Source organism: Pelobates fuscus, chromosome 8, assembly GCF_036172605.1.
Source record: "Pelobates fuscus isolate aPelFus1 chromosome 8, aPelFus1.pri, whole genome shotgun sequence".
In the NCBI taxonomy this organism is placed as follows: domain Eukaryota; kingdom Metazoa; phylum Chordata; class Amphibia; order Anura; family Pelobatidae; genus Pelobates; species Pelobates fuscus.
In genome coordinates, this window is record NC_086324.1 from 26,436,366 (window position 1) to 26,464,242 (window position 27,877).

At 37.5% G+C, this 27,877-nt stretch overlaps 1 protein-coding gene across 1 annotated transcript in view; it reads left to right on the forward strand.

Annotated features, from left to right (window-relative positions):
• EPC2 (enhancer of polycomb homolog 2) overlaps positions 1-27,877 on the forward strand; it is a 73,527-nt gene that overhangs the window by 39,643 nt on the left and 6,007 nt on the right. The window contains exons 2-12 of the mRNA XM_063429401.1: positions 12,031-12,190; positions 15,698-15,843; positions 17,356-17,562; positions 18,562-18,710; positions 18,811-18,943; positions 20,700-20,894; positions 21,049-21,138; positions 21,445-21,590; positions 21,710-22,044; positions 24,255-24,391; positions 25,271-25,430. Of these exons, the coding sequence (XP_063285471.1) occupies positions 12,031-12,190; positions 15,698-15,843; positions 17,356-17,562; positions 18,562-18,710; positions 18,811-18,943; positions 20,700-20,894; positions 21,049-21,138; positions 21,445-21,590; positions 21,710-22,044; positions 24,255-24,391; positions 25,271-25,430 (1,858 nt within the window). The remainder of the gene's footprint in view (positions 1-12,030; positions 12,191-15,697; positions 15,844-17,355; positions 17,563-18,561; positions 18,711-18,810; positions 18,944-20,699; positions 20,895-21,048; positions 21,139-21,444; positions 21,591-21,709; positions 22,045-24,254; positions 24,392-25,270; positions 25,431-27,877) is intronic.

Consider the following 27,877-nt stretch of genomic DNA (forward strand, 5'->3'; position numbering starts at 1 on the left):
TTAAAAAATAATTCTCTTTTCATGTCACCCTGCATCAAGATCTGTATATTCATTTTGTGATCGTGTAGCGCTCCACTCACTGATAACAAGATCGTATCTTGTTAATAAGTTTTGGTGTATTTTTAGAGTGAGGAAAGGAAGGTATCCCCTCACGGGGTGTGTAAGAGCAGCTTATTACCAAGTTTACTTTGAAGCGCTTTTCTTTGCATACGGTTTGGGTTTTTACCAGAGTCCACTGGCGGTGCAGGACTTATCTCATCTGTTGAGAGCGTTGCACTGTCATGGTAAAAAAGGCTCCAGAGGAGAAGCTAATTGCTCTCCCGGAGTTCTAGTTGAGGAGAGGAGCAGTGCCATTGTTGATTTACTTATTGGGGCTACTTTTTATTTTTCTGTTATCGTATACTACCTCCGATCTGCATTCTGGTATTTCTTAAGAAGGCACAGTGAGCTGTCCAGTCGAACACATTTATATTTAGTTAGGGTAGATAGTTGTTCTAGTATATTGATGTTTCCAAGGTTTATATACCGGTCGGCGGTGTCTGTTTCTAGGATGGTTATCCATTTTAGTTAGATGCAGCCAAAAGGGACTGTCCACCACCTAGTTTTCCCTGTGTGGGTTTCTGCTTTGTGAGATAGTGATGGTATATTTAGGTTCTATGATCTTTATAACTTTATCATAGCAGGTTTGTTTTGTGAGCCCATGTAATCTATTATATTGATTCTATTATTCTGGATTTGATAGAGCAAGAATAGGATGACTTGTTATTTTTAGAATCGTGGGCTCACTAAAATGAGTACACAAGGGTGTTGCAGGTGTTTATTAAGGACCCATGCTTTGGCTATCTTTAGAAGAAGACATTTACTAATATTGTGATTAGTGATTATAGGTCTTCTATGCTATTACCTTTAATTGCTATACAGTTACTCATTGTAACAACCAGGATTCATAAGTGATATATTTTTAACTTACAGTTAACATTTAAGTTTATTTAACAGCCTAGTCTGTTCTATTAGATTCTGTTTAAGTCTTCCACTTTTGGATGGTTTCGGTGAATTTTGTTTTGTGTTTGTCTGTTCATTTGGGGATTAGGGCAGGGTGGCCAGGAAGTTGATCCCCAGCTGTCGCAGAACTAAAGCTGCCATGATGGTTTGCTTTGCATCAACTCAAGAAAGGTTGAGAATTGAGTTGTGCAGTTGGATGGGGGCACCGTCTATATACCGAAACTAGTTCACTAAGTGGACAAGAAATAGTTGGCCAGATAGTGGTACGTCCAAGAGGACAGACGAGGGGGTAACCTTAATAAAGTAAGTGGAAAAAGGAGAGAAGTCTGTCACTCGAAATAGTAAATATAACTATAAATAGCGGAGTAGGAAAAGCAGTTAAAAATAGTACTTTATTAATGAGGAAATAAATAAAGAATGAGCACAAACATATAAATAATCATATCTCCCAAACCATGGCTAACAGTCTAGTGCAGTATAAGAGACCGTAGTAAAAGGGAGGGAGAAAAATATATATGGGGGAGGGGAAAGGGAGTAAGTATAATAAGACTAGGCTATACAAAGTTCTAAATGCCTAGAAGGGTAGGTAGGGAAACTGCATCCTATATACAGAGAAAGTAGTAGCCTGAAGGTATCAGCGCAAAACATGTATCCAAAGAGAAATATGTATCAATCTGGAGCTTCCAATGTAAAACTAGCAGTGCTAAATAAGCTCACAGAATTGAGAATATAACAATGTATGGCAGATGCAATAGTAAAAATGCAACAAGTAATGTGAAGCGGCAGACGGGTTTTTCCGCTAATAAGATCAGTCTCTCTAGTTAGGGATGGTCAGTTTCAAAGTGAAGTAACCTCAAAAGATCACCTAAAACTTGCAGAAAAGTCTAGCGTGTATATGGTCCTAATATTGCAGGGCGGCATTAAATGCTTCCCAAGAGGGAATCTGATTGGTAATATCAGTGTTAATGATCAGTGCAAATGCACGATCTACAAGAGAAGGTCACAGTTGTATACAAATATACGGACAAGAGAATCCCTCCACCACTCTGCTCATATGATGCTGGTAACGGGAACTGAAATCGTCAGTACCCGTGGCCCCTAGATTAGTAAATAACCTAACAGTAATCAAAGTTTAAGAATGAATAGTAGGTAGAATAGTGCCTTCATGGGCACTAGGTATAGAGGAAAGAGTGTGGAAAGTAGAGAATAGAGTAAGGTAGCTCTAAATCAACAGAAGGTTGTAAAGGGATTCTACACGTCAAAAGCTGACGATCTTTTTTGAGTACCCTGGTCGGTATCCAACTTCTCGCTCAGCTGAAAACGGCTACCAGCCGTTGGAAACGAGCAAATCCCAGTGAGGCTGTATGATAACGCCAATAATACCCAAGGGATAATGGTGGAGAAAGATTTAAATCTTAAATAATTCTAAGTGGAGAGAGAAGTCGGGAACGTGTCACTACCATGTAAGTAACACCCTATGTAACGCCCAACGCGCGTTTCGCCTGGATTAGAGGCTCATCAGGGGGAACTAGCTCCCCGGACTGGTGAAGTTTAAAAAGCCCGCCCTCAAGGCTCATTGGCTGTATCAGAGTTCGGGGGGAGGAGGCTTGATACACTGGTACGGTAACCGAAAGTGCTCAAAACAGGTTTAGCAAACAACTATGGTCCCCTTAGTGAAAATAGTCCGATGGCTAAGAATAGTAGAGGTAACTGGGATGTACATGTGTGACATCATGTCATAGATACTAGTTGCAAGCTAGCCAGTATACCTAAAAACAATAGTATGATGGAGTCTTACAGAGTAGTTGAAAGGGGAAGCCATAGATGTAAATTATATCAATAATTGTTGTAATAGTGCCAATAATAGAAACAGTGTAATAGTAGTGAGAATAGTTGGAACATAGACTCTAGGGTATAAGTCTAAAGACTAATAGTCATAGTTAGTGATAATAGAGATGAGCCCTAAGGTAATGGCTCATTGGTGTATAAATGTTGTATAGTTGAATTCCTCATTTAAACCAAGAGGAGCCAAGGTCTTAAATGAAAAAATCCATTGAGATTCTTTTTGTAATAGAACCTTGTTAAAGTCACCCTTTCTGGGATTGGAAAGTAATTTCTCGATTGCTTGAAATTTTAAGCAATCGGATTTGCCAGCATGGAAGTTCTGAATATGTCTCGCCACTGGGGTGGGTGTAGTGGTATTGTTAATGGACGCTATGTGTTGTAAGATTCTGCGTCGAAACTGCTGGAAAGTTTTTCCAATGTATTGGATTCCACAGTTGCATGTGATTAAATAAATAATTCTAGTAGTACTACAATTCACCAGAGCATTTCTATCTATCCTTTTTAGATTCAGACCGTTATTGTGTAACACGGTTTTAATCCAGTTATTTTCATTTTAAGTACTGTATGTGTATTGAAGTTTGCTTATTATTTAATTAAGAAAGGTTATGTCAGACTTTACTTTTTATGCAATAGAGCCATGCATCAGTTACCATAGAAACAGAATGGTGACTGTAATTCTGTATAGTGGCTGGCAGGGCATTTCTGAGGATAATTGATTTTTCTTGAGGAATAGGAATCATGTAGCTTTTTTTTTTGTAGTTCCCATGCTGTTTGGCTTAGACATAACCTGCATCCAATAGTAAGGATTGCCGATCTGCCTGGCTTGTGGGCTGTTGACAAAGGCATATCCTTGAATTATATCTATTCACTAGAAGGCCTGTCCTTAACCACCTTTAATGTGTATTTTATTAGTTCACCTGTCTTATTTTAATCATAGGGGACATAGCCCTATGCTTATCAAATACATACATTTAATAAAAGCACGTGTATCCTACACTGATTTGGAAAGGAAGTGTATGATAATAAACCATGCAAATGCAAGCTAGGAGAAGAAAAATTCACTGCTGAAAATTGATTCTCTTTTTTCCGTGAATATTGATAAGTGTTTCTTATTTGATAAAATCAATAACAAAATTGAATGTGTCTGCAGTGCGATTTATATTATATTAATTCTGAGAGACTTCATAGTTTGTCTGGACAATGTGAAATATATTGTGTGTGTGTGTGTGTGTGTTTTAAAGGCTGGGCCTGTAGTTGTTGGAGAGGCTTTTGTCCCCTTTACAAGGGACTCCAATCCTCTCTTAGTTATTGGTCTGGGGAGTTACCCCTCCCACTTTTCACATCACCTTCTAAGGTGCTCCTATTTATATACAATATAGCCAGGTGCCAGTCCCAGATGCACAATTTGTATACAAAATAATATAAGATGGAGCTGCATTCCCAGTCTTAAAGTAAAATATTTATTTGAATCAAAGTTCCAGGTCCTGGAACTTTGATTCAAATAAATATTTTACCTGAAAACCACGAGTGTCGCCCCATCTTATTCTTCTTTTTATTTTTTTTATTTGTGTGTGTGTGTGTGTGTGTGTATGTGTATATGTATATATATATATATATATATTCAACTTGTTCTGTTCATTCGGAGAGACTTCAGAGTTAATCTATAGACAATGTGACAATTTACTTTTGTTTTCTGAGGATAAAAGACATAGGGCACTCATATTGTAGAACACCGCTGTTTACATTGTATCCAGGTTGAAACCAGGTTTCAAAAGGAGAATTACATATTACACACAAGGATACAAAGTATTGCCTTTTTTTTTTCTTTTTTTTTTTTTGTATTTCAAAAACAAGATCGTACCAATGCACAAAAGTAGGGAGAAAGTACAATTGGTAGTTGCCAAGTTATGTTGCAACATAGTATAGACATTCATATACAGTTATGATTTAAGAAGAGAGTCTGGTAGTTCAATAGCATCTCTAGAATTGGGTCCTTTAGAGGGCGGATAGCCTTGCCAGGGTCACGGACTAAAGAGGGTTCTGTGGAGCCAGACTTGTATTACCTTATTTTAAATCTGTTAAGAGTGTTTCCACATTATGGAAAGGTGTTCATAAATGCATAAAGGATACTTGTTTCGGATTGCATAAATTAGAGAAAGCAACCATATCTCCTCGAATAAATCAATGATCCTCAACGGAATAACCGTGCATTCAAGTATTGATTACAGATCACCAGTGCCATTTGGAAAGTGGTTTACAATCTATGTTTTTCACGTATTTATTTCCTTTTTAATCAAAACCGCAATTCAATTTGAATCAGGCAGTATTTGCCTATTTATTTATTACTGGCATTTATGAAGCGCCAACATATTCCGCAGCGCTGTACAACTGGAAAAAACACAATAAGAACAGGCCGATACAACGGGTAGAGGGCCCTGCCTGTGAGCCTACACTCTAAAGGTTAACCTGTGGAGATCAGAAAAGAGCCTAAATGCATGCAACGCTTCTTATTGAAGATAGCATTTCTTTCATGTGAGTTTAAAATTCTCTCTCCCCACTTGCCATTGATAATGTAGATGTGGTGAGCATGCCATGAGCGGTCTGGGCTTAAAGTGGTGAGGAAATCAGAAGTTCTGGCTAGGTTTTGAAATTTTGAGCCCTGCCTTTCATTGTATCAGTATAATCTGTACTTTGTTGTAACTTTGTTGCTTGCAAGTGTGCAGATAGCATTGTATATGTGACCTTTAGCATAGTGCTGTTGACATAAATGTAATAACTGAGAATTCGGCTCCTTTAGTACCGTAATTTGAATGCATTTGAACATTCAATGCAATTGCATTGGGAGTAAGCAAAAACAATCTGTTCCGAGTTCTACTTATAGATAAATGTTTTGTTCACAGATGTCCAAGGGAAACTGAGCTTGATGGCTTTACTTGGGGCATGTAAATTATTATTATTATTATTTATATAGTGCCAGCATATTCCGTATCGCTATACAATATTATCTGAGGGGGAGATTCAACAATAAATTAGACCACTACAAAATGAAAGAGGATTAGTTCAAGCTCGGGTTTGCAGGCAGATATCGACTGCGTAGCGTGATGACAAATCCCATATAATTTTTTAAAAAGTGAAAATCGTGTTCTTACTGCCAATGTCATCTTCAATTGGTTTTTTTTGTTTGTTTGTTTTCTTTATTCCTATGTTTCGTACAGTTCTACATGTTGCATAGAAACTTTGTGCTCATTTTTTTAAATACACATTATTGTTTAAAATGGCTTGGATTTGATTGATACTTGTTTGTTACATCAAAAAGGTAGCCTTCATTAAGATGTATTGTCAATTCCTTTCTTTTAACTATTTGGATATAACAATGCTTATTTGAATTGACTGCCACTGAGGCAATAACTTGTGTATACCCAAGGCAGCATTGCTTAAAAATCACTCAAATATGTATGGTGTCAGTGTGTTGGAAAAGCACTCGGGCAGAAAATTAAAGTGTGGTTTCACCAATTTTTATTTAGCATATTGAAAAAATAAAAAAGATATTTTATATAAAGCCTTGTTCTGTTTATTGCTAGAGTTCTCCCATGTGTAACCTCTGTTGTAAGTGATCTGTGTGTGGAGCGGATAGGAAATGATTGCATCACACACTGGATTTTGTTTTCACTTTCAAATCCATTAATCTGCAGCCCAATTTTCACATGCAACACATTGTCTCTCATTCTCTGCTTCACCAGGCAGCCCTGAGCTTTATTTCATTCACATCTGTGAATATCTGATGACCTAAGGAAACACATAAGATATGAAGGAAAACAGAATGATTCCTTATGATTAGAAATACTATAGAAAATATGTATTTTGTATTCTGGCTTATATACAAATCAAGGCTTTTAACACTAGTACTTTGCCGCATATTGTGATTTAAATTCAAGTTATCCAATTAGCCCAGGAAACGTAGCCTTAAACCTAAGAGGAGATATTCGGAAATAAAGAGAGAGATATACTATAAGAAATTAAAAGGTTTGGCAGGAGGCTGCATGGCTAGGTACTAGGTGAAATCACCTATAGCTGTAGGAAGTCCATTACAAATAGTTAAAAGACAAAAGGGGGTGTAATAGGTTTGTGCCATATTTTGCAGAAATGTTAATTCTATTATTGGAAAGGGAATGACAACTAAAAAAAAAAGTGTTTACTTTAAAACTTGTGTGTGTACTAAAGTAAGCTTTTGGATCTTAACCCCTTCAGGACGGAGTCAATAGTGCACGTTCTGATCAAAACAAAACGTAAACAAAAACTGGAATTTGCGCTATATGTCTGTTCACCCGTAGTTCCCCTCTTTCAAATTATATGCACCCACACTTATTATATATCATTTTGTTCAGGAGAAACAGGGCTTTAATCTATCATTAACTATTCATATATGGAACATCATTTATTATGAATAAAAGTAAAAAAAATGTGAGAAAATAAGATTTTTTTTTAAATTTGCATTTCCGTCTGACATTTTAACTGTGAATGTCATAATACTGTTAGGTTTTACTGCAAAAAAATGCACATATTTGTAATCAGCGATGTCTCACGAGTACAACAGTACCCCCCATTAACAGGTTTTATGTTGTTTTGGAAAGTTACAGGGTCAAATATAGAACATTACATTTTCAAATTGAAATTTGCCAGATTGGTAATGTTACCTTTGAGACGGTGTGGTAGCCCAGGAATGAGAATTACCCCCATAATGGCATACCATTTGAAAAAGTAGACAAGCCAAGGTATTGAAAGTGGGGTATGTTTAGTCTTTTTTAGTAGCCACTTAGTCACAAACACTGGCCAAAGTTAGCGTTCATATTTGTTTTTGTGTGAAAAAAGCAAAAAAACGAATATTTGGCCAGTGTTTGTGACTAAGTGGCTACTAAGAAAGACTGGACATACCCCACTTGCAATACCTCGGGTTGTCTACTTTTGCAAATGGTATGCCATCATGGGGGTAATTCTCATTCCTGGGCTACCATACGCTCTCAAAGGCAACATAACCAATCTGGCAAATTTCAATGTGAAAAAAATGAAATGCAAGCCTTATATGTGACTCTCTAACTTTCCAAAACACCATAAAACCTGTATATGGGGGGTACTGTTATTCTCGGGAGACTTCACTAAACACAAATATTAGTGTTTTAAAACAGTAAAACATATTACAACCATAATATAGTCCATAAAAGTGCCGTTCGTTTGTAAAAAATGCAAAAAACGTCACTTTTACTTAAAATATCATCGTTGTAATACAATTTACCAGTTTGAAACACGAATATTTGAGTTCAGCGAAGTCTCCCGAGTAAAACAGTACCCCCTATGTACAGGTTTTATGGTGTCTTGGAGAGTTACAGGGTCAAATATAGTGCTTGCAAATTAAATTCTCTGCACTTTCTCCCTGTGTTGTCAGGCATGTCAATCAAATTTTAATTAATCAAATCACATAATTACGTTAAAAGATTATTTAAATATACATGTAGAATTCTAATATATATGCATTTATAGGTATTTAAATTCTACGTGTATACTAATGTAATCTTTTATGTAATTATATGTATTTATCTATATATATATATTTGCGGTTATTTGTATTTTATATATATATAGATATATATAGAATGTCATTCTAAGTGTATTTTGTTACCGATATATATATATTAATAACAAAATACAGTTAGAATGAAATTACATATGCATATATAATTTATATTAAATTTTGTTTCAATATTTTATTTATTTATTTTATTATTTTATTTATTTATTATTTTAATTATACGTATTTATATATAATATATATATGTACATCTATTATATATATAATATATATACATATTATATATATGTAACGTCATTCTAAGTGTATTTTAATATTAATATATATACTTATATTAATATTAAAATACACTTTGTATGACGTTACATATATATAATATGTATATATATTATATATATAATATATATACATATTATATATATATAAAAATATATTTAATTTATTTTTACACTTGTCTTTTATTTTTTTTTTATACTTCCCACCAGCAGGGGGACTGTCTGATATTTCAAACAGTCCCCCTGCTGGCATATCCACAGCCAGCTATAGAGGGCCATGTGATCGCTCTTTGAGAGCGATCACATGGCCCCCGGGGGCCTGATTTGCCGTGGGAGGGCTGCCTGGGCTGTGAGGCAGTCCTCCCGAAGCGGATCGCGGCGGAGGTAAGTATAACTTACCTCCTGGGGCTGCAAGCCGTTACGGCGTGCTATGCCGTCATAACGGCGTTAAAGCCCACTTAACCCGTGACGGCATAGCACGCCATAACGGCGTTAAGGGGTTAAGGACTGCAGCTGTAACACTTATAAACGTGCCTACTGACCCTATAGTAGAAGGCCCTATTACCAGACCTAATACCTGATGTTCACTTTAAATGATCACTATAGGGTCAGGAACACAAACATGTATTCCTGACCCTATAGTGAAAACCCACCATTTAGATAGTTTGCCCTTCCCATTAGCCCCCTCAGAATGGGTTAAAACTTACCTTATTTTCAGCTCTTCACGGGTCTGCAGGCGCTGGTCCCGCCCCCTTGGTGACATCATCAAAATAGCAGATTTTTAGCCAATCCAATGCTTTCCCATAGGGAAAAACAATCCCTTAGGGAAAAGATTGGATTGGCTAAAATCGGCAAGGGGCCGGGCTAAAAACTGTTTTGGCCAATCAGCACCTCCTCGTAGAGATGCATTATTTATTTATTTATTTATAAAATATTTTACCAGGAAAGATACATTGAGGTTTCTCTCGTTTTCAAGTATGACCTGGGTCCACAAATCATTGCATTGTTACAGTTAGTGTACAATAAAATACAAAAACAATATTAATATACAATATATACAAAATTTAACATAGTACAGATAGGAAATATATAATCAACCATGACAGGTGCATTCTGTTTTGAGGTATGTAGAGAGGGATCTCTTGAAGGACGCTTAGGGAAGATTTTAAATTGTGCAGGAGGTCGTTCCACAAATGCGGTGCTCTGTAGGAGGAGGAGGATCGGGCTGCTTTCTTTTTGTATTGAGGTAGACTAAGTAAAGTGTTGGTACTGGATCGGAGGTTATAGGAAGTGGGAACAGCCGGGGAAAGCATTGCGTTCAGGTAGGGTGGGAGTTTCCCAGAAAAGCTCTTAAACACAAGGCTGGAAAGATGAAGGGTGCGTCTGGATTCCAGCGACAGCCAGTTTAGTTCTTTTAGCATGTCACAATGGTGGGTCCTGTAATTACATTGTAGCACAAATCGGCAGAACGAGTTATACAATGTGTTGAGTTTATTAATGTGGGATTGCGATGCAGATGCATATACTACATCCCCAATCCCCTAAGGGATTGTATGCTTATCCCTCTGGGCCTTTCAAAGAAGGAAGTAAGACACCATTGCTCTGGCAGTAGATCCAATTCCAGATCCCGGGCAGCTTCCAAATCAGACAGCAAATCAAATCATAAACAAAGCTCCAAATAAAGCAGGGAATCAAGAAGAGAACAAGAGAGATCAAAATCCCCATCCCACTCTCCATCCAGATCACGGTCAAAATCTAGATCAAGGTCTTGGAATAGTCATAAATCCAGTGGCCATTAATGCTGCATTGAGTTCTTTTATAGAAATGTGAATGTGTTTTTTGTTTTCTTGTCCTCCCCTCCCACACCCCATCCATCTTAAAGATGCAAGTGCAAAAATTTGTGTCTATTTCCTATGTTGTAACCATAAGTGAGAAAAGTGAAAATACCTTAAACAATGTTGTCAACTTTTTATTTAGTTTTGTTAATCTGTTATTCAAGCTACTTTCTCTTCAAAGCTAGTTTGACTCTGTACGTATGTACAGCATTTTTTATTATTAATAGTGTTTAAACTGGCTGCATAACCTTTTTGTAACATGTAACTATTTTGCCTAAGAGCCACAAAGGTTTGTGAAATGGTTAGGAATGATTTCTATTTAGAAAAGGATTTGCATATATATACATTTCATATGATGGACTGACTCGGTGTACAGTAAATAAAGTGGTTTCCTAATTAAAGGCAAAAAAAAAATGTAAGTGTTTTCTGAATGGTAATGCAAAATTAAAGATTTTAGTGTTTTCCAGTATACAATAAATCCCTGTGCCAAGGATTAGAATCTCCACGTTTTGCATGGTGTTATGAGGCTGTAAAACTAAATGCACCATATGTTGGCATTTGTAATCAAATAGTGTTAATGTGTGAGCAGATTAATGTATTGAGGTGGGTGCATGAATTTCAGTTTTTGTGTGTGAATATTTCATAATTTCTTGAATGCTGTTTGGTTTCAAATCGGAAGTAAACTTGTTTGTACCCATTGAATCACGCTGTGCAGCCCTGAGCCAGGAAGCCCCTTCAGTGGCCATCTAAGGAGTGGCCACTTGGAGGTGTCCCTAGGGGCAATGTAAACACTGCCTTTTCTCTGAAAAGACAGTGTTTGCATAAAAAAAGCCTGAAGGGTTATACTCACCAGAACAACTACATTAAGCTGTGGTTGTTCTGGTGACTGTAGTGTCCCTTTAAATCAGTGTCAAAACCAGAATGATTAATTTAAAAGGATTACTCCAGTCATTCTCCGAACACCAAAACCAATAGAATTTAAGTGGATTTGATAGATTATGTGCTCGTACTGGACCCAGGTAAGTGACTGAAGGGGTTATTAACACCTTCAGCGCCACAGACGGGGGTGTTGGCAGAAGGGGAAGCTACAGTGCCGGGAAAATTAGTTTGTTTTCCTGGCACTATAGTTTCCCTTTAATGACTGTGTGCTCTTGGCAGTCATACAGATGTAAAATGAAACATTGTATATGTGTCACCTGTTCATTAGCAATGTCTGCCCTGACTTTGCCTTGCCTGAAATGGATTATGTAGTGATTTGCTAACTCTTTAATTTTCGTTTTAACATGGGGGAAAATTTTTGTAATTTTTTTTAAGGGATACTCAGTGTTTTATTTAGTGCTGTAAATGCCAGGACAGTTACATTGGTGTGCATGCAGGATGTTCCTTCAGTGGTGGGTTTTACTTTTTGATGTTCCATGCCTTAATATTTATGCTCTATTTTCTATGATTTTCTGTGCACTTTCTAAATAGTGTCAATTTCTATTTGCAGGAACATCATTTACAACGAGCTATCTCAGCACAGCAAGTTTTTAGAGAAAAGAAAGAAAGCATGGTTATCCCAGTTCCCGAGGCTGAGAGCAATGTACTTTACTACAGTCGTCTGTATAAGGGAGAATTTAAACAGCCCAAGCAGTTCATTCACATTCAACGTAAGTTCATCTGTTGTTCATCTATTTCTTGAAACAAGTAAAAAGCATTGGTGTCCTCATATTTGTCTGCATTCCAGTTAGCAAACAAGGATGCGTCTGTTTATAGTAACTGGATGAGCCACCTGCCCTCTCATACAAGAAGCCAAGTTTTGAAAAGAAACTGTTTTGACTGTTAAGCACTTTATACCAATTCCCTACTTAACTCATGCTGCCTTGCATTTCTGATAGGCGTGCAGCAGGTTGGATTTGATTTTAAATCAATTTTGAAGTCCATTTTAAATCCTGTTTTATATCACTAGTCAGACTCTATTTGCATTATGATTTTTCGAAGTAACCCCTTTTTTAAATTTATTTTTTTGCTGGTTGTTCTAGTCTTTAAAGGGACATTATAGTCACCCAGACCACTTCAGCTCAGTGAAATGGTCTGCGTGCCAGGTCCCCCAGGTTTTAATCCTTCAGATGGACTGTTTAAATGCGTGTGCGTCTCTCGCCGCGCATGCACATTCTGCTCCACTTGGGAGCTGACATCGGCGGGGGAGGAGAGTTCACCAGCGCCAAAGGGAGCCCGGCACTGGATTAAAGTAATTTTCTGGACGGATTTTAACCCCTTCAGCGTCAAGGGAAGGGGTGGGGGGACCTAAGTGTTATATAGTGTCAGGAAAACGAGTTTGTTTTCCTGACACTATAGTGATCCTTTAATGTTTCCAGACAGATGAAGGTAACATATTTAGAGTAATAACTTTTTAAGTTAGTTTAAGTTATATCATTTTCAACGGATTTTGTTCTATACCATTAGAAATACATTGATAATTAAATCATCTTCAGCTTAATAGGTTAGAATTATTCATATTTGGAGGACAACTTTAAGCAGAGTGGTCAATGTCTGGGTACTTTGCATAATTCTGCGCCAGGTGCCTGATGTATGCACGTCAGTACAGCATTGAGACCATGGGATCCTCCATAGATCTGCCAGCTTCCAAGACCACGGGATCTTCCATATTTTATTTTTATTTATTTATTATTGCCATTTATATAGCGCCAACAGATTCCGTAGCGCTTTACAATATTATGAGAGGGGGATTTAACTATAAATAGGACTATTACAAATAAACTTACAGGAACAATAGGTTGAAGAGGACCCTGCTCAAACGAGCTTACATTCTATAGGAGGTGGGGTGTAAAACACATTAGGACAGGAATTTACAATCAAATAAGGTGGGCTGCCCTTTAGGAGAGGGCAAGATACAGGTATGTGAGGTAAGGGTTAGTCTTGGAGGCCATAAGCTTTCCTAAAGAGATGGGTTTTAAGGCACTTCTTAAAAGATGCAAGACTAGGGGAGAGTCTGATGGCGGTAGGCAGGCTATTCCATAGGAAGGGAGCCGCCCGCGAGAAGTCCTGCAAGCGCGAGTTGGCCGTACGAGTGCGGACAACGGACAGGAGGTGGTCACGGGCAGAACGGAGAGACCGAGAAGGGACATACCTATGGATCTGTGAGGAGATATAAGAGGGGCTAGAGTTGTTCAGTGCTTTATAGGTGTGAGTTAGTACCTTGAATTGACTCCTATAGCATACAGGAAGCCAATGTAAGGACTGGCAGAGGGGTGAGGTGTGAGAGAAGCGACTAGAGAGGAAAATCAATCTAGCAGCAGCATTCATTACGGACTGTAAGGGTGCAGTACGGCTATTGGGGAGACCAATCAGGAGAGGGTTACAATAATCCATGCGGGAAATTACTAGAGCATGGACAAGCTCCTTGGTAGTATCTGGTGCAAGAAAGGGGCGGATGCGGGCTATGTTTTTAAGATGGAATCTACAGGATTTGGCAACATGCTGGATGTGAGGCTCAAAGGTGAGACCAGAGTCAAGTATGACACCAAGACAGCGCGTATAAAGCTGATTTCCCTGCAGCAGTCACTGGTGATGGCTGGGGGATTGACACTTCTAGATGGAGGTAGCTCCTCCTACAGTCAAGAAATGTCAGGCATTGGAAAAATACTGAGACATGGTATTCCCTACTTTGTTTCAGTATATCTTTTGATTGGGTTGGAATCTTTCTGAAATATGTCAATATGTCAATACGGGTATTTCATAAAGAGAGTGGAAGGGATGAGAGGTAGAGGCAGTGCAGCTTAAAATTCAAGGTGTTTGCAGATTAACAATATTTAAAATCCTTTTCTGAATTTTGTATATTTCATAACATTTTGTTGCTTTAAAAAAAAAAAATGTTTCTCTGCAAAAATTTAAATACAGCCTCATGCCACATAACTAGTCCAGATTACATGCTGAATAACCCTTTGATTATGATGCATCTTAAATTTTAAATCTTTAGATATTCTTTTCCCTCCAAATTTTTAATCGCTTTTATCCACAATGGTGTTCTGATTGATTTTTACCTGTGTCATAATTATGTAAAGCAGTAGTGGATGATTTTAAAGGAATGCAATGTTTAATGCATTGACATGTAGCATTTCTTTACAGACAATATTGTTTGGATCTTGAATCCTCCTTTGTTTTCAGTTCAGAGATCTGAAACTTTTGCAAGATGTTTTAGATGTACGCCAGTAATTAAGTGCATGCACTTTTTTCATTAGATTTTCATCACATTGAGCACACCAGGTTTATAACCTTGGATCAGTTTATAATGTATATTTATTTACTGACCTGATGCTCATTAAAGGAAAGCATAATGTTTATCTATGCGTTAAAGAGACACTCTATGTACCAAAAGCACATCTTCATCAAAGACAATGTACCTGCAGTCTGACAAATGTAAACATTGCGATAGTGAGATTCTGCATTGTTTACATTTGTCAGTGAGTGCCTCTAGTGGCTGTCAGTCAGAATGCCTCTAGAGGCACTTACTTCCTCATTAAAGACTTTCTCTGAACGCTGCTAACACTTCTCATAGAGCAGCATTGTATTCACTTAGCATCCAAATGGCAGACCCCAGCAAAGTACATGCATCATTAGGGCCCCAATATATCTCTGTGAGAAACATTGGATTGACTTGAAACCATCACTAAAAATGATTTTGGGAGAGGAGGATTGACTGCCATTGTGAAACTTTGATGGTACTGGATAAAAAGTTTGAACTTTTTTTTTTTTTTTTTTTTCCTTTAACTGTTTGGTGGAGGAGCTGGGTTGCAATAATCTAATAATAGCCATAAAACTGTAATACATGAAACCTATATTTATAATGTTAGTTGTGTTCTTTTATAGTAATCCCAGCCTGAACACAGTCAGTGGTGAGGCTTGCTGTCATGCTACTTGGGAATATATCATTTAATATGTGTGCAATGTAAAATGTTTAAGACATGTTTGTGCATTTTGCTAAAAGTCAGGAGCCAGCAGTCAGATTTTGGTTAGTTGGCTACTAGAATTTCTAAAGTTTTTGTTGTTGTTATGGTGCCCATGAAAGCCTTTTATTAGCTTTACCAATATGAAAAATAATTTCATTAAATATTGCAGAAAGTCTGATTTTGCTACAAATTCTGTTATGATTTTAGCTTTTAATCTGGACAATGAACAACCAGATTATGATATGGACTCTGAAGATGAGACATTGCTTAACAGACTAAATAGGAAAATGGAAATTAAGCCACTGCAATTTGAAACTATGATTGACAGGCTGGAGAAGGCAAGCTCTAATCAGGTAAGATACTGCTGAAGAGTGAATGCTTAAACACTGCTTTCATGGGCTTTTCCAAGGATTGTGTGTCGGTGTATGGAAATACAGATTCTCAAAATGGTCACTATAATATGTAAACTATACATGGAGCACAGGGACCAACTGCTACCTTGGAGGTGCTTTTCGTTGGTTTTACTGGGTAAAAATTGGTATATATATATATTTTTTTTTATTTCTTTTTTTAGAATGACAAAATAAAACCTATCCCACATCCACAGTTGGGTGGGCAAATGATCACACCTTTAATTTCTTGTGAAAGCATGTCACATTTGTTTTTTTATAATTGGAAGCAAGCAACTAATCCATCCGTCCGTGTTACAGGGTAGGAATATATATATATTAATTTTTTTATTTTTTTTTGGGTTCTAACCTGAAATTAAATCCGTATTAAAAAAAAATAAAATAAAAAAGGTTCAATTAATATGGCCCTTTTTTGTGGAGGTCTTTATTTCTTATGCATGTTATTTATCATTTATTATTTTTTTTTTTTGCTTTGTCCCTTTCCCCCTCCCTCTCCTACCACCCCCCCCCCCTCCAAGGAGGACATTTTATTTGATTTTTCTTTCCTTTAAAGAGACACTCGAGACCACTAAACCTCTTTAGCTTGCTGAAGTGCTTTATGGGTGAAGAGTGTGTTCTTTGTCATTTTACAAAGGGTGCAGAGTTTAATAGAAATTGTCACTTTTTTATAATTAACCTTGCTACACCCCCTGGCTGTCATTCAGACAACAGGTCCTGTTACTTCCAGGTTGTATAGCTTAGTGGAGATATACTCAAGAGGCAGCAACTGCTCAGAGCACCTGCCCTGCAAAGACTTCTCATCGAGCTGCACTGGGAAGTCTGTGAGTGGACAGCCATAGAAAATCTGGGCAGAGTTAGAAGGTGAGGGCTTGCATAGGCAGCAGATCAGAGATCTGCAACTTTTGCAAGATGTTTAAGATGTAAGTAATTAAGTGCATGCATTTTTTTCATTAGTGGTTATATCTACTAAGCAGTGATATTTTTATTTCAGCAGTGGACTGTTCTATCTAAATTATTTTAGTTCGCTTTCTTAATAGAAATTTAGAAAGTGAATAACTAGTGGGTTGATTCTCATCACATTGGTTGCCCAGAAGCATAGTGGATGTGTGAGTGTTGGAAGTCTCACTATTATTCAGAGATGAGATATTGTCACTCTGTCTCCCTCAATTAAACATTAACAATCTTGAATCTATTCAAGCAGTGTCACCTTGCTGGTTTTCAAGCAGGCAGTAGAGCTTTAGTACATTTGTTTTAGTGGAATATGTATATAAAAAGTGTTCCTGCGTTACACAAATAATATGTACTTACCTTTTTTTTTTAAAAAAAGAATTTTTTTTTTATTTTTTGTGTTTTTTGTTTTTTTAATTAAGCATTCCACTGAAAATTTTATTTTGGCTAAAGCGTAGAACAGACCACACAGCTGTTATAAAGTTTAAATTTCCATTTGTTTTGCAGCTTGTTACTCTCCAAGAAGCAAAGCTGCTACTAAATGAAGACGATTACCTTATCAAATCTGTATATGACTACTGGGTAAGGAAGCGTAAGAACTGCAGGGGGCCATCCCTTATTCCTCAAATCAAGCAAGAGAAAAGAGATGGCTCTACAAACAGCGACCCCTACGTTGCCTTCAGGAGGAGGACAGAGAAAATGCAAACACGGAAGGTAAGTTCCTGTTTCGTTTGACTTTTTTTTTTTTTTATATAAATGACTATTCCTTTATGCTTTGTGACCTACAAAGAAAGATGAGGGCTAAGTGGTAGTTCTTAAATGTGATAACCCAGTCTGGGGCTGTCACTCCCTTTTTTGACACATTATGGACATAATCTTAAAAAAGGTCCTGGGAATACATATTTGAGCCTATTCTTGTCCTCCCCTCCCTTTCCCCAATTTTGATCTTTTGTGTTTTGCTTTATTTTTTTCCCATGAATAAACTTCTTGGTAGGCACACATCTACTGCTGTTACAAACATTCATTTAAAAATAAAACAAAAAAACTAACTTGAGTGTTGTGAATGTTATACACAAACTGGTAGGGCATGTGTCAGTAGCGGGATAGCACTGAATGCTATATTAACAGCATTAAAGTCTATATAGGCCAGGGATGTCCTTGCAGTATGTATTATGTAAGGTGTACCAGTGGTCATGTTGCTCGGGGTGCCCAGTTGATATTGGTATTTTTGTTTTATCTTATTTTATATCACATAGACTGTAAACAAAATACAGCTGGGATAGTATTGTGTTAATGAAAAGAATGATCTGTTTAATTTTAAAATTACTTTTTTAAAAACTATCTTCCTGCTTCAATTAGTAAAATAATGTGTTGAGTATTCTCTAGTTACCATGTAAATGTGGTATAGATATTAATAATTCATAAAGCCAAAGTGACCTCTGTTTACTTTCAGCATTTACTAGTAAAATGAGATGGTTACCTCTTTATATACACTTACAGCAGTCATAAATCTAGTACTAACTCAGAAACGGAAAAGATACAATATGACAGTAAAATTAAATCAACTAATCTACAGTCAGATGATTTTCATTTTAGTTATTCAGAATGAAGTGATTCTCCAATTATCAAAACACTTCAGTCCTTTTAATATGCAACATTTGTACTGTGCATTAATGACGGTGCCATGATTTCTATTTGTTTTACTTTTAATAGAATCGCAAGAATGATGAGGCCTCGTATGAAAAGATGTTAAAGTTAAGAAGGGAGTTTAGCCGAGCCATAACCATTTTGGAAATGATCAAAAGAAGAGAAAAGACGAAACGGGAGTTATTACACCTAACGTTGGAAGTGGTAGAAAAAAGGTAAAATAAAATTGTCATGCTCTAATTGTCACTCATCTCCTTGGTTGCAATTATGATGTGCAGTAACAGTAGATATTTTTATTTCTTTATTTTAACATAGGTATAACTTAGGTGACTTTGGAGGGGAGATCTTGAATGAGATTAAAATTCCAAAAGTTGAAAAAGAAGTTCACGCCATTCCAGCATCTCTTCATAATGGGAACCACCATAAAGTACCAGAGTGCAAAGCAAAGGTATGCATACTGATTTTTATTTTATTTTTTTTGGGTGTGTGGTGGGGAAAGGGGTCTTAAGACCTTCTGAAAATGCTCCAAGTTAGATGTTCACTGTTCACCTCCGTTTATATTCAGCAGCTATTTGCTCACCATTGCTATGTTTTTCTGCGTTGATATAACTGATATTGCCTTGTTACCACAGATTCTGATGAATAGCTTGATGGGGGAGCTTTATCAAAGTGTTGCTGACACATTTCTGACTAACTTAAGGCAACTTAATGGATTTTTTTAGTATTTCTCACAGAAAAGTAGCATTATTTTTCCCACCGCCATAAATTTTGAAATCTTCAGAAAACTGGAAGTTTCTGCAAAGCCCTACAGAATTTACTATACACAAGTCATTTTTTAGATCACTATAAAAACTACAGAACATGTACTATCACTTTTCAAAACACTTTCTTGACTTATCATATAAAGTTTACCCTTAATCTGTTTTACGGACATTTGCAGTGTTAATAGTTAACTCCTTGTTTAGTAAAAAATAAAATAGAGCTTTATAGGGCTAAAAGCCTATATGCACATTTATTTCAGTTTGGTCAAGCTTCTGCAACATCTGCATGCTATAAAAACACTAATTGTTTAAGAAATAATTTGGTTTCAGACAAAATGTCTCTGTTTTTGTGTATTTTGGAGTCTCTTAAAATTAGAATAATTAACAAAGTTTTTTTTTTTTTTTAAATTAAAGAAACAAAAGCTAGATTTGTAACGCTGCTTAGTTTTCTTACATTCATAATATCTGCTGGTAATCGTGAATCTTACAGGGAAAAAACAGATGTTAACTGAAATCTCTACGAAACTCAAATACTTCTCGCAAAGCTGACTGGAATCCTGACTGCTGTACATTTACAATAAACTATTGCGCAAGGGTTTATGGGAAAATAGAACTCTGCCATTAAAAGAAATTAGACCGAGAAGAATTGTTTGAGGCATCCAAGTTATTTCCTGACTTGAGAGCATCACAGCAAAAGTTGCAAATGCTAATTAAGATTTTTATTTGTACTACTGCATACTTTATTAAAGGAGCAAAACCTGTGTTCCTTACTGTATAGGGTTAAAACCACCATCTAATCCCCCTGATCCCCTCATTCCTCCCTAAATATTGTAACATCTTACATGTCTTCAAGTCTGCAGCTGCTTACTTTGTCCCTGTTTCCTTTAGACCTGCCCGCTGACATCAGCAGAAGTGGTGGCCTGATCCAATCACAATGCTTCCCCATAGGATTGGCTGAGACTGTCAAAGAGGCAGATCAGGGGCAGAGCCAGCATGATTCAAACACAGCCCTGGCCAATCAGCATCTCCTCATAGAGATGAATTGAATCAATTAATCTCTATGAGGAAAGTTCAGTGTCTGCATGCAGAGGGAGGAGACACTGAATGTTTGGATGCATTTTAGGCAGCAATGACCCAGGAAGGATCTCTAAAAGCCATCTGAGGAGTGGCCAGTGAAGTTACCACTAGGCTGTAATGTAAGCACTGCATTTTCGACTCACCAGAGCAAATTCAATAAGCTAGTTGTCCTGGTGATTATAGCATCCCTTTAAGAATTAAAATGTAAAGCTTATTGGCATGTTTCTTTAAACCGATTTAAAATTCAGCTTTGAACCAGTGCAAATGTATAATAGCAATGTTTTATTTATACTTTCAAGTAGAACAGTTTCAATGTTGAATTGTGGGATCGAGTAAGATGTAACTTAGTGCTATTTTCATGTTCAGAATATACATCATCCATTGGTAAAAGAAGAAGTTTTAGAAACTGTCCGTGTAAAAAAGAAATATCCAAAGAAGCCAAAATCAGACACTCTCAGCACGCCTCAGCCCAAACCCACCTCAGAGCCCTTGCCAGACATTAGCAAGAGTGACATCAAACAATATGACTTCCAAAGCTCTGATGACGAAGAGTTCCCACAGGTATGCACCAATAATGTGTTAAAGCATTCTGCTGTTTCCTCTTGTAAATTTGTAAAGAAATGTTGCTTGTTTTGAAAACTTTCAAGTGTTCTGATTGTCCGTATAGGAAATGTGAAAAAAGAGCATTTCAAAAAGTGATGGTTTCTTCCCATAGGTACCCTCCCCAGTATCCGAAATGGAAGAAGATAGTGATCCTGATGGACCCTATGCTTTTAGAAGGAAAACTGGATGCCAGTATTATGCCGTGAGTCTTTACTCCTCAACATTTTTATTTGTAGAAAGCTGCACTTTTGAAAGTGCCCACACCTTCACAGTAAATGACAGTTGGTGAAATAGATTTTATTGGTCTCCTTATTTCTCACATTTGCCGGTAGTTATAATCTCCCTTCTTTTCCAACTCTGTATTCTTAAAGTAAAACCTTCAAATCAAAGCTTGAACTAATAATGTGTGGCTTGTTGCAATGGATGTAAAAATTCTGTTCAATCAAAGAGCTTTCGATGTTTGGTATAAAATACGGTGTGGCTTTATTGCTTTGTCTTCAACTTTCAGCCTCGTTTGGACCAAATCAGTGACCCTTCAGAAAATACAGAAATGTCTGGATTGGCTGGGTCTCGGTATAGGCACTGCCTTACAACTCTTACAGTCCCAAGACAGTGCATAGGCTTTGCAAGGAGGCGACTAGGCCGTGGTGGACGGTAAGGGCATTCATCATTTTTTTGTTTGTTTCATCTTTTTCATTGATGTTTCCTTCCACCTGAAATGACAACTTTTTTTTTTTTTTTCCCTTTTCTTTTTTGTACAACTTGTTATATAGGGTTATAATGGACAGACTATCTACGGAACATGACTCTGTTCTAAAGCAGCTTGACCCGGATATGTTGTCTAGTTCTCCAAGCTCTTCCCAAGTTGCACAGTCCCCTCCTAATCTGTCAAGGACCAATGCTTCCGATAAACATTGTGAAAACAGACTTTCTCTTTCTGAGATCTTAAGCAATATTCGATCGCGTCGACTGCAGTGTTTTCAGCCAAGGCCGCTACATTCTCAAGACAGCGATGGAGAAGAATGTACCTCAAGGATAGTAGGACAAGCTGTGAATATTAAGAGAGTTTCTACAGCTTTATTGAACACCAGCAAAAATGGCTTGACGGGTAATGGAATCCTATTAACCTACCATTTATTGTATATCCTTTAATTTACATGTTAATCTCTTTTGGTTTGCTATTTTGTTTAATATTTTTTTTAACCACAGCACAAATTGCAGAAGAATTCACTAATTCACACTATCTCTTACATTGAATGTCATTTACGCCTTCTTAATGTCAGGCCAAGACCACTTATAAAGTGCTTCATACCTCAACATTGGGAGGTATGAAATCTGGAACGAGAAGAGCAGGCCTATAGGTGGAAGAGACTGCCAATTACTAAAAAAGAGCCTGCTGTGAATGCACATTAAGCTATTTGCCGGCCTCACTGAATTGCCACACTTGGGTTTGTCCATTAATTCAATGCCATGAAGCATGATGCATACTAATTTCTATTGATGCACATGCACTGTGGAGACTGAGCACATGTCCTTTGTAAATCTAACCAGGCGATTAACATGGGATGACAGGATGAACTTTCCAATCCAGGCACAGTTTGGCGTTATGACATTTTGTGTGGTAGATGATTTTTAAATTAACATCCATAGATGTATGCTACTGGTTGTCAACTTGATATGTGTACTTCTTCATAGTCCTAGTCCTCGGTAATCAATCGAAATTACCATTCCTTGCTCCTGAACTAGCAGTCTTGAAAAGACAACATTTCCATTTTTCACAGGTTGCCCATAAAGTATGGTGATAATATTGCCATTTTAATTGGTACTCCATTAAATTGTCCTTTGAATTATGTTATGTGAATACACGCTTTCCAAAGTAAATTACTTAAAGGGACACTGTAGTCACCTGAACAACTTTAGCTTAGTGAAGCAGTTTTGGTGTATAGAACATGCCCCTGCAGCCTCACTGCTCAATCCTCTGCCATTTAGGAGCTAAATCCCTTTGTTTATGAACCCTAGTCACACCTGCCTGCATGTGACTTGCACAGCCTTCCATAAACACTTCCTGTAAAGAGAGCCCTATTTAGGCTTTCTTAATTGCAAGTTCTGTTTAATTAAGATTTTCTGCAAGAGCCTCCTGTATGTGATTAAAGTTCAATTTAGAGATTGAGATACAATTATTTAAGGTAAATTACATCTGTTTGAAAGTGAAACCAGTTTTTTTTTTTCATGCAGGCTCTGTCAATCCTAGCCAGGGGAGGTGTGGCTAGGGCTGCATAAACAGAAACAAAGTGATTTAACTCCTAAATGACAGTGAATTGAGCAGTGAAATTGCAGGGGAATGATCTATACACTAAAACTGATTTATTTAGCTAAAGTAATTTAGGTGACTATAGTGTTCCTTTAAAACCGTATGTATTGATATTGTTTGTATTTTGATTTTTCTGTTGTATGCTTATTCACTAAACTATTTGTCAGAAATCAGGCAGATTAATTTGTGTCAGAATAGCTGAATTAGAATAATTCTCAATTAAGATTAAGGGATTTCAGTGCTTAAAGTGTCCCTTTAAGCTGTTAATAAAGTAATCAACATTGGGTAACATAACTAAATCCTTGGTATAAGATGCACATAATTTGTGTGCATCAGTGGGGTCTATAGAAACCTGCTTATGGGTGTAAGAGCATCCCAGGGTGTGGGTTTCTTTACATACAGATATCAATTTCTGGCTCATTTACTGACAAATGTGGCCAGTAGGTGGCATTCAGAGGACTGGAAAACTGATTGTTGGCCTTTAGGGTAATTTATTTAGTGTTCCCTTTTGGAACCAAAAATCTTTTACTCAAAACAACTAATTAGTGATATTCAATACAGGAACAAATGTGAACATGTAGCAGTCATATCCAAATATGTTATCTCTGATGCAAGGGACACTGGCCACCATTACTGTCAAACTGTGGTCAGCACTGGAACTTTTTTTTTTTTTTTTTAACACATTTTGGTTTGATCAGTTATAACATTTTAAATGCTTTTTACATGTGCTTTTTATGCTTGAGTAGAGTTGACTTCCAGTGTTAAAGAAGTGAGGGGTTCTTCTTTATTCAAGAACTAGAAGAGTTAATCTACACATCAACAGTTTTTTGTGTAGGAAATTGTAAGCATGTGTTGCAGTGCAGCCATCCAACCCCCTCTGCTTGTTAAGTTTTCCAAGGTGTCTTAACTAATATCTTTTAGCATAAATGTATCTTTTCTGAAATCATTACCATGAGCTGCCTTCCCTGAAAAATGAAACTGTTATTAACCCTTTCCTATATTCGTAGTCACAGGGGGCATCACAGAGGAACAGTTCCAGACGCATCAACAGCAATTGGTTCAAATGCAGAGGCAGCAATTGGCTCAAATGCAGCAGAAGCAGCAGTCTCAACAGTGCTCTCAACAGACGCATCCAAAAGCACAGGTAGGTTGCCCAGGCAAGATGTTTGTACAGGTCTGTATATTGTCATTTTCTAGGCCTAGTAAATATTATTTATGATTTTGCCAGGATAGCACTTTGTGTAATGGATCTACAGATTTGTCACAGTGGTGCTGTAAAAATACCATTGGGTTTTTGCATTCGTTAAGTGCAATCATTGAAATATTCTAAAACTGAGCCAAATGTTTTAAAAAGTACTATCGTGCATAACAATGGCAAATGTATTGTTGTAAGCAAAGGTTTATTTTCTTTTATATACATTGCACTTTTCTTTTCAGTGTGCTTGCTTAGATAATCATGCAGCAGAGTTTTTTGGGTTTGTTTGTTTTTGTCACGTTCTTCTGGCAGAGCTTAAAGGGACACTCCAGGCACCCAGACCACTTCTGCTCATTGGAGTGGTCTGGGTGCCAACTCCCACTACTCCTAACCCTGCAAGTGTAATTATTGCAGTTTTTTATAAACTGCAATAATTACCTTGCAGGATTAACTCCACCTCTAGTGGCTGTCTACTAGACGTGGAGGAGGAGACAGCGGCGAGGGATATCGCCGCTGCCTCAGGTAAGTGACTGAAGGGGTTTTCACCTTTTCAGTACCTGGGGATTGGGGGGTGGCAGGGAGAGGGACCCTCCAGTGCCAGGAAAACGGATCGTTTTCCTGGGACTGGAGTTTCCCTTTAACTATTCACTTATCTAACAGCAGTTTAGTCAGATTGTATTAGAGCAAATGCAAATAACATGTAAAATAAACCCGAAAAACAAAATAATGCATTTTACTACCCTTTCATGATCTGATCAATGTTCATTGTTAAACAGTGTTATGAGGAAAAAAAATATTTATATATGTAATATTATCTACATTTTGCAGGGCTCTGTTAATTCTAACTGCATGTCCAAGACGCTTGACTCGGCAAGTGCCCATTTTGCTGCATCTGCTGTGGTTAACTCCCCAACTCCTGGCTGCAGCGAAATAACCAAGGATCAAAATACAGGCCACAGCAACCTGAATGGTGTTGTACAACCTTCAGGTGAGATTAAACTGCAAAGACCGAACACAACGTGAATGTGCTGCAAAAATGCAGTATAACTTCTGGAGAAAGAAACTTAGTTATTGCTTAACTAAGTGTTTAAAGTATGTAAGTTATACACATCTATTTACATTATATTGGATTGCTCTAGCATTACAAATATTTAAATATATTACTAGAGTTCAACATATTTACGTACAAACATATATTAAATGTAAATGAAATATATATTAAATGATTTCCCCCACCCTTATTGATGTGTTAAGGATTTTACTGCCCTAAGCCCAACCAAGTCTGAACAGATGCACATTATCATTGGTGTTGGAATTTATAAAATAATTAATTCTTAATTTTTGCTTTGCATTGTATTTACATATGCATTCAGCAAGATATGTGTTGTATTCAAGAATAGACATATGCTAGACGTAGCAGGTGTGTTGCACTCATTTTTACATTAACCAAGAGCAATATAAAAAAAGAAGCACCTAGTTTAGTAAACATGGTTATATGGTACAACTGAACGATAACCAAACGATAAGCCTGTGTGTGAGCACTAAGTAGTTTTGTTTTCTGAGGGAAACTCCATGTTGTGTCAGGCGGGATAGATGCTTGGTAGTATACATGTTAGTGTGACGTCCTAAAGGTCTAGGATGCTGGTTGCGTGGTAGCCCCCCTGTGGTGTTCCATAAATTGTGGTGACATAGTGTGCTGGAGGTTATGCATCCAGATTAGTTTGGTTGCCCCTAACCAAAGGCGGATGCGGGGGGAGGGTCAAGGTGTATTGCGCCATATGATTGATTTGAGGCTTTATGCTCCTAGGTGTTGTGCCCAGGTGGGATGTGTGTGTTATTCTACGTGTGTGGCCAAAATCATTAAAATATAATACATAAGAGAATAACTAATACTAACTTAAATAAACCACAGTAAGTCATGAAATGTGTAGTGCTGTGCCACCCTGTCTGGGTCTTCCGCTAGTTACAGGTCAGACGTGCAATTTGCAATCCAGTTCAAGGTACCAGTGTATGTGATCCTCTTGTCCGTGGTTCTGGTGAGGTCTTGGAAAAAAGTGAGAGTAGAGTCCTCAAATGTGAGAGGTGTTTTGCCTTTCAGGGCAGTCATTATTTGAATATTGTCCGGTACATTGTTGCATCGGAGTATAACATTTCTGATCATATTTGGCTGTGCGTGAATGGTATTAGAAACGCGGTAGGTCCCATCTATTGTTAGTTTCTTTGCCACTGTGTGGGGCAAGATGGTGGCTAGTAGGCGTTGGATTTAATGTGGTAACTCCTCCGCGGTTACAGTATTGGGAAAGCCACGTATTTTAATGTGTGTGCAGCGTTGGTGGTCTTCCATTGCCGTTAGTTTGACTGTCCTGGCCCGTTGTTGGGTCTGGAGTTGGTGCACTGAGTCACTTAGGGTAGCCAGGTTTGTGTGAATGTTGGCAATATCCTCTTCAGAGGCCCTTACCGCGGAGTCGGACGCTAAAAGTTTATGGATGTCCGCCAATAGGATCTGCAGGTTGCGTTTTGTAGTGGTAGCTGAGTCGTCCAATGGGTCGGTTGGTGTTGTGTACAGGGAGTCCTGCATTGTCTCTGGTTACTCGCGACCCTGTGTAGGGGCTTGGTCGGGTACAGGCGAGTTAGCCGGAGGTGCTAGCTTCTGCTGTGCCGGCCTATGCCACATAGCCCCTATGCCCCTGCTGTTGGCTGTGGCATTGGGCTTTTGCGATCAGCGCTCCATCGCTTGCCTGTGTCCTGGGTTGGCGTTGGTGAGAGAGGTGAGGTAACCCGTCTCCCTCCACAATTTGTTCGCCGAGAAACTCTTTGAGGGCCCGAAGTCTCGGTGTGAGGTAGGCCGCAGATTTACGTTGTTACTCTGGCTGTTTTGGGGCATGCAGCAGATTGTGAATTTTGTTTCAGGAGTTGTGAGTAATGGCGTCTGTTCAGGTTTGTTGGCTAGCTTCGCCCCCTGGATATATATATATATATATATATATATATATATAGATAGATAGATAGATAGATAGATAGATAGATAGATAGATAGATAGATAGATAGATAGAGAGAGAGATATATATATATATATATATATATATATAGATATATATAGATATATATAGATATAGATATTTTTTTTTTTTTTGTGTCTATATCCTGTACACATTCTCAACATTTACATTTTCATTTTTAACAGGCTGCCCATAAAGTATGGGGACAATATTGCCATTTTAATTGGCACGCCATTAATCTGTCTGTTCTGTAGCGTAATGTTGTCCTATGAGAGTCCCTTGAGTGTAATACAGTTGTTGTTGTCGTTGATAATAATAATAATATTATTATTATTGCCATTTATATAGCACCAACAGATTACATAGCGCTTTACAATATTATGAGAGGGGGGATTTACCTATAAATAGGACCATTACAAGAAAACTGAAGAGGAC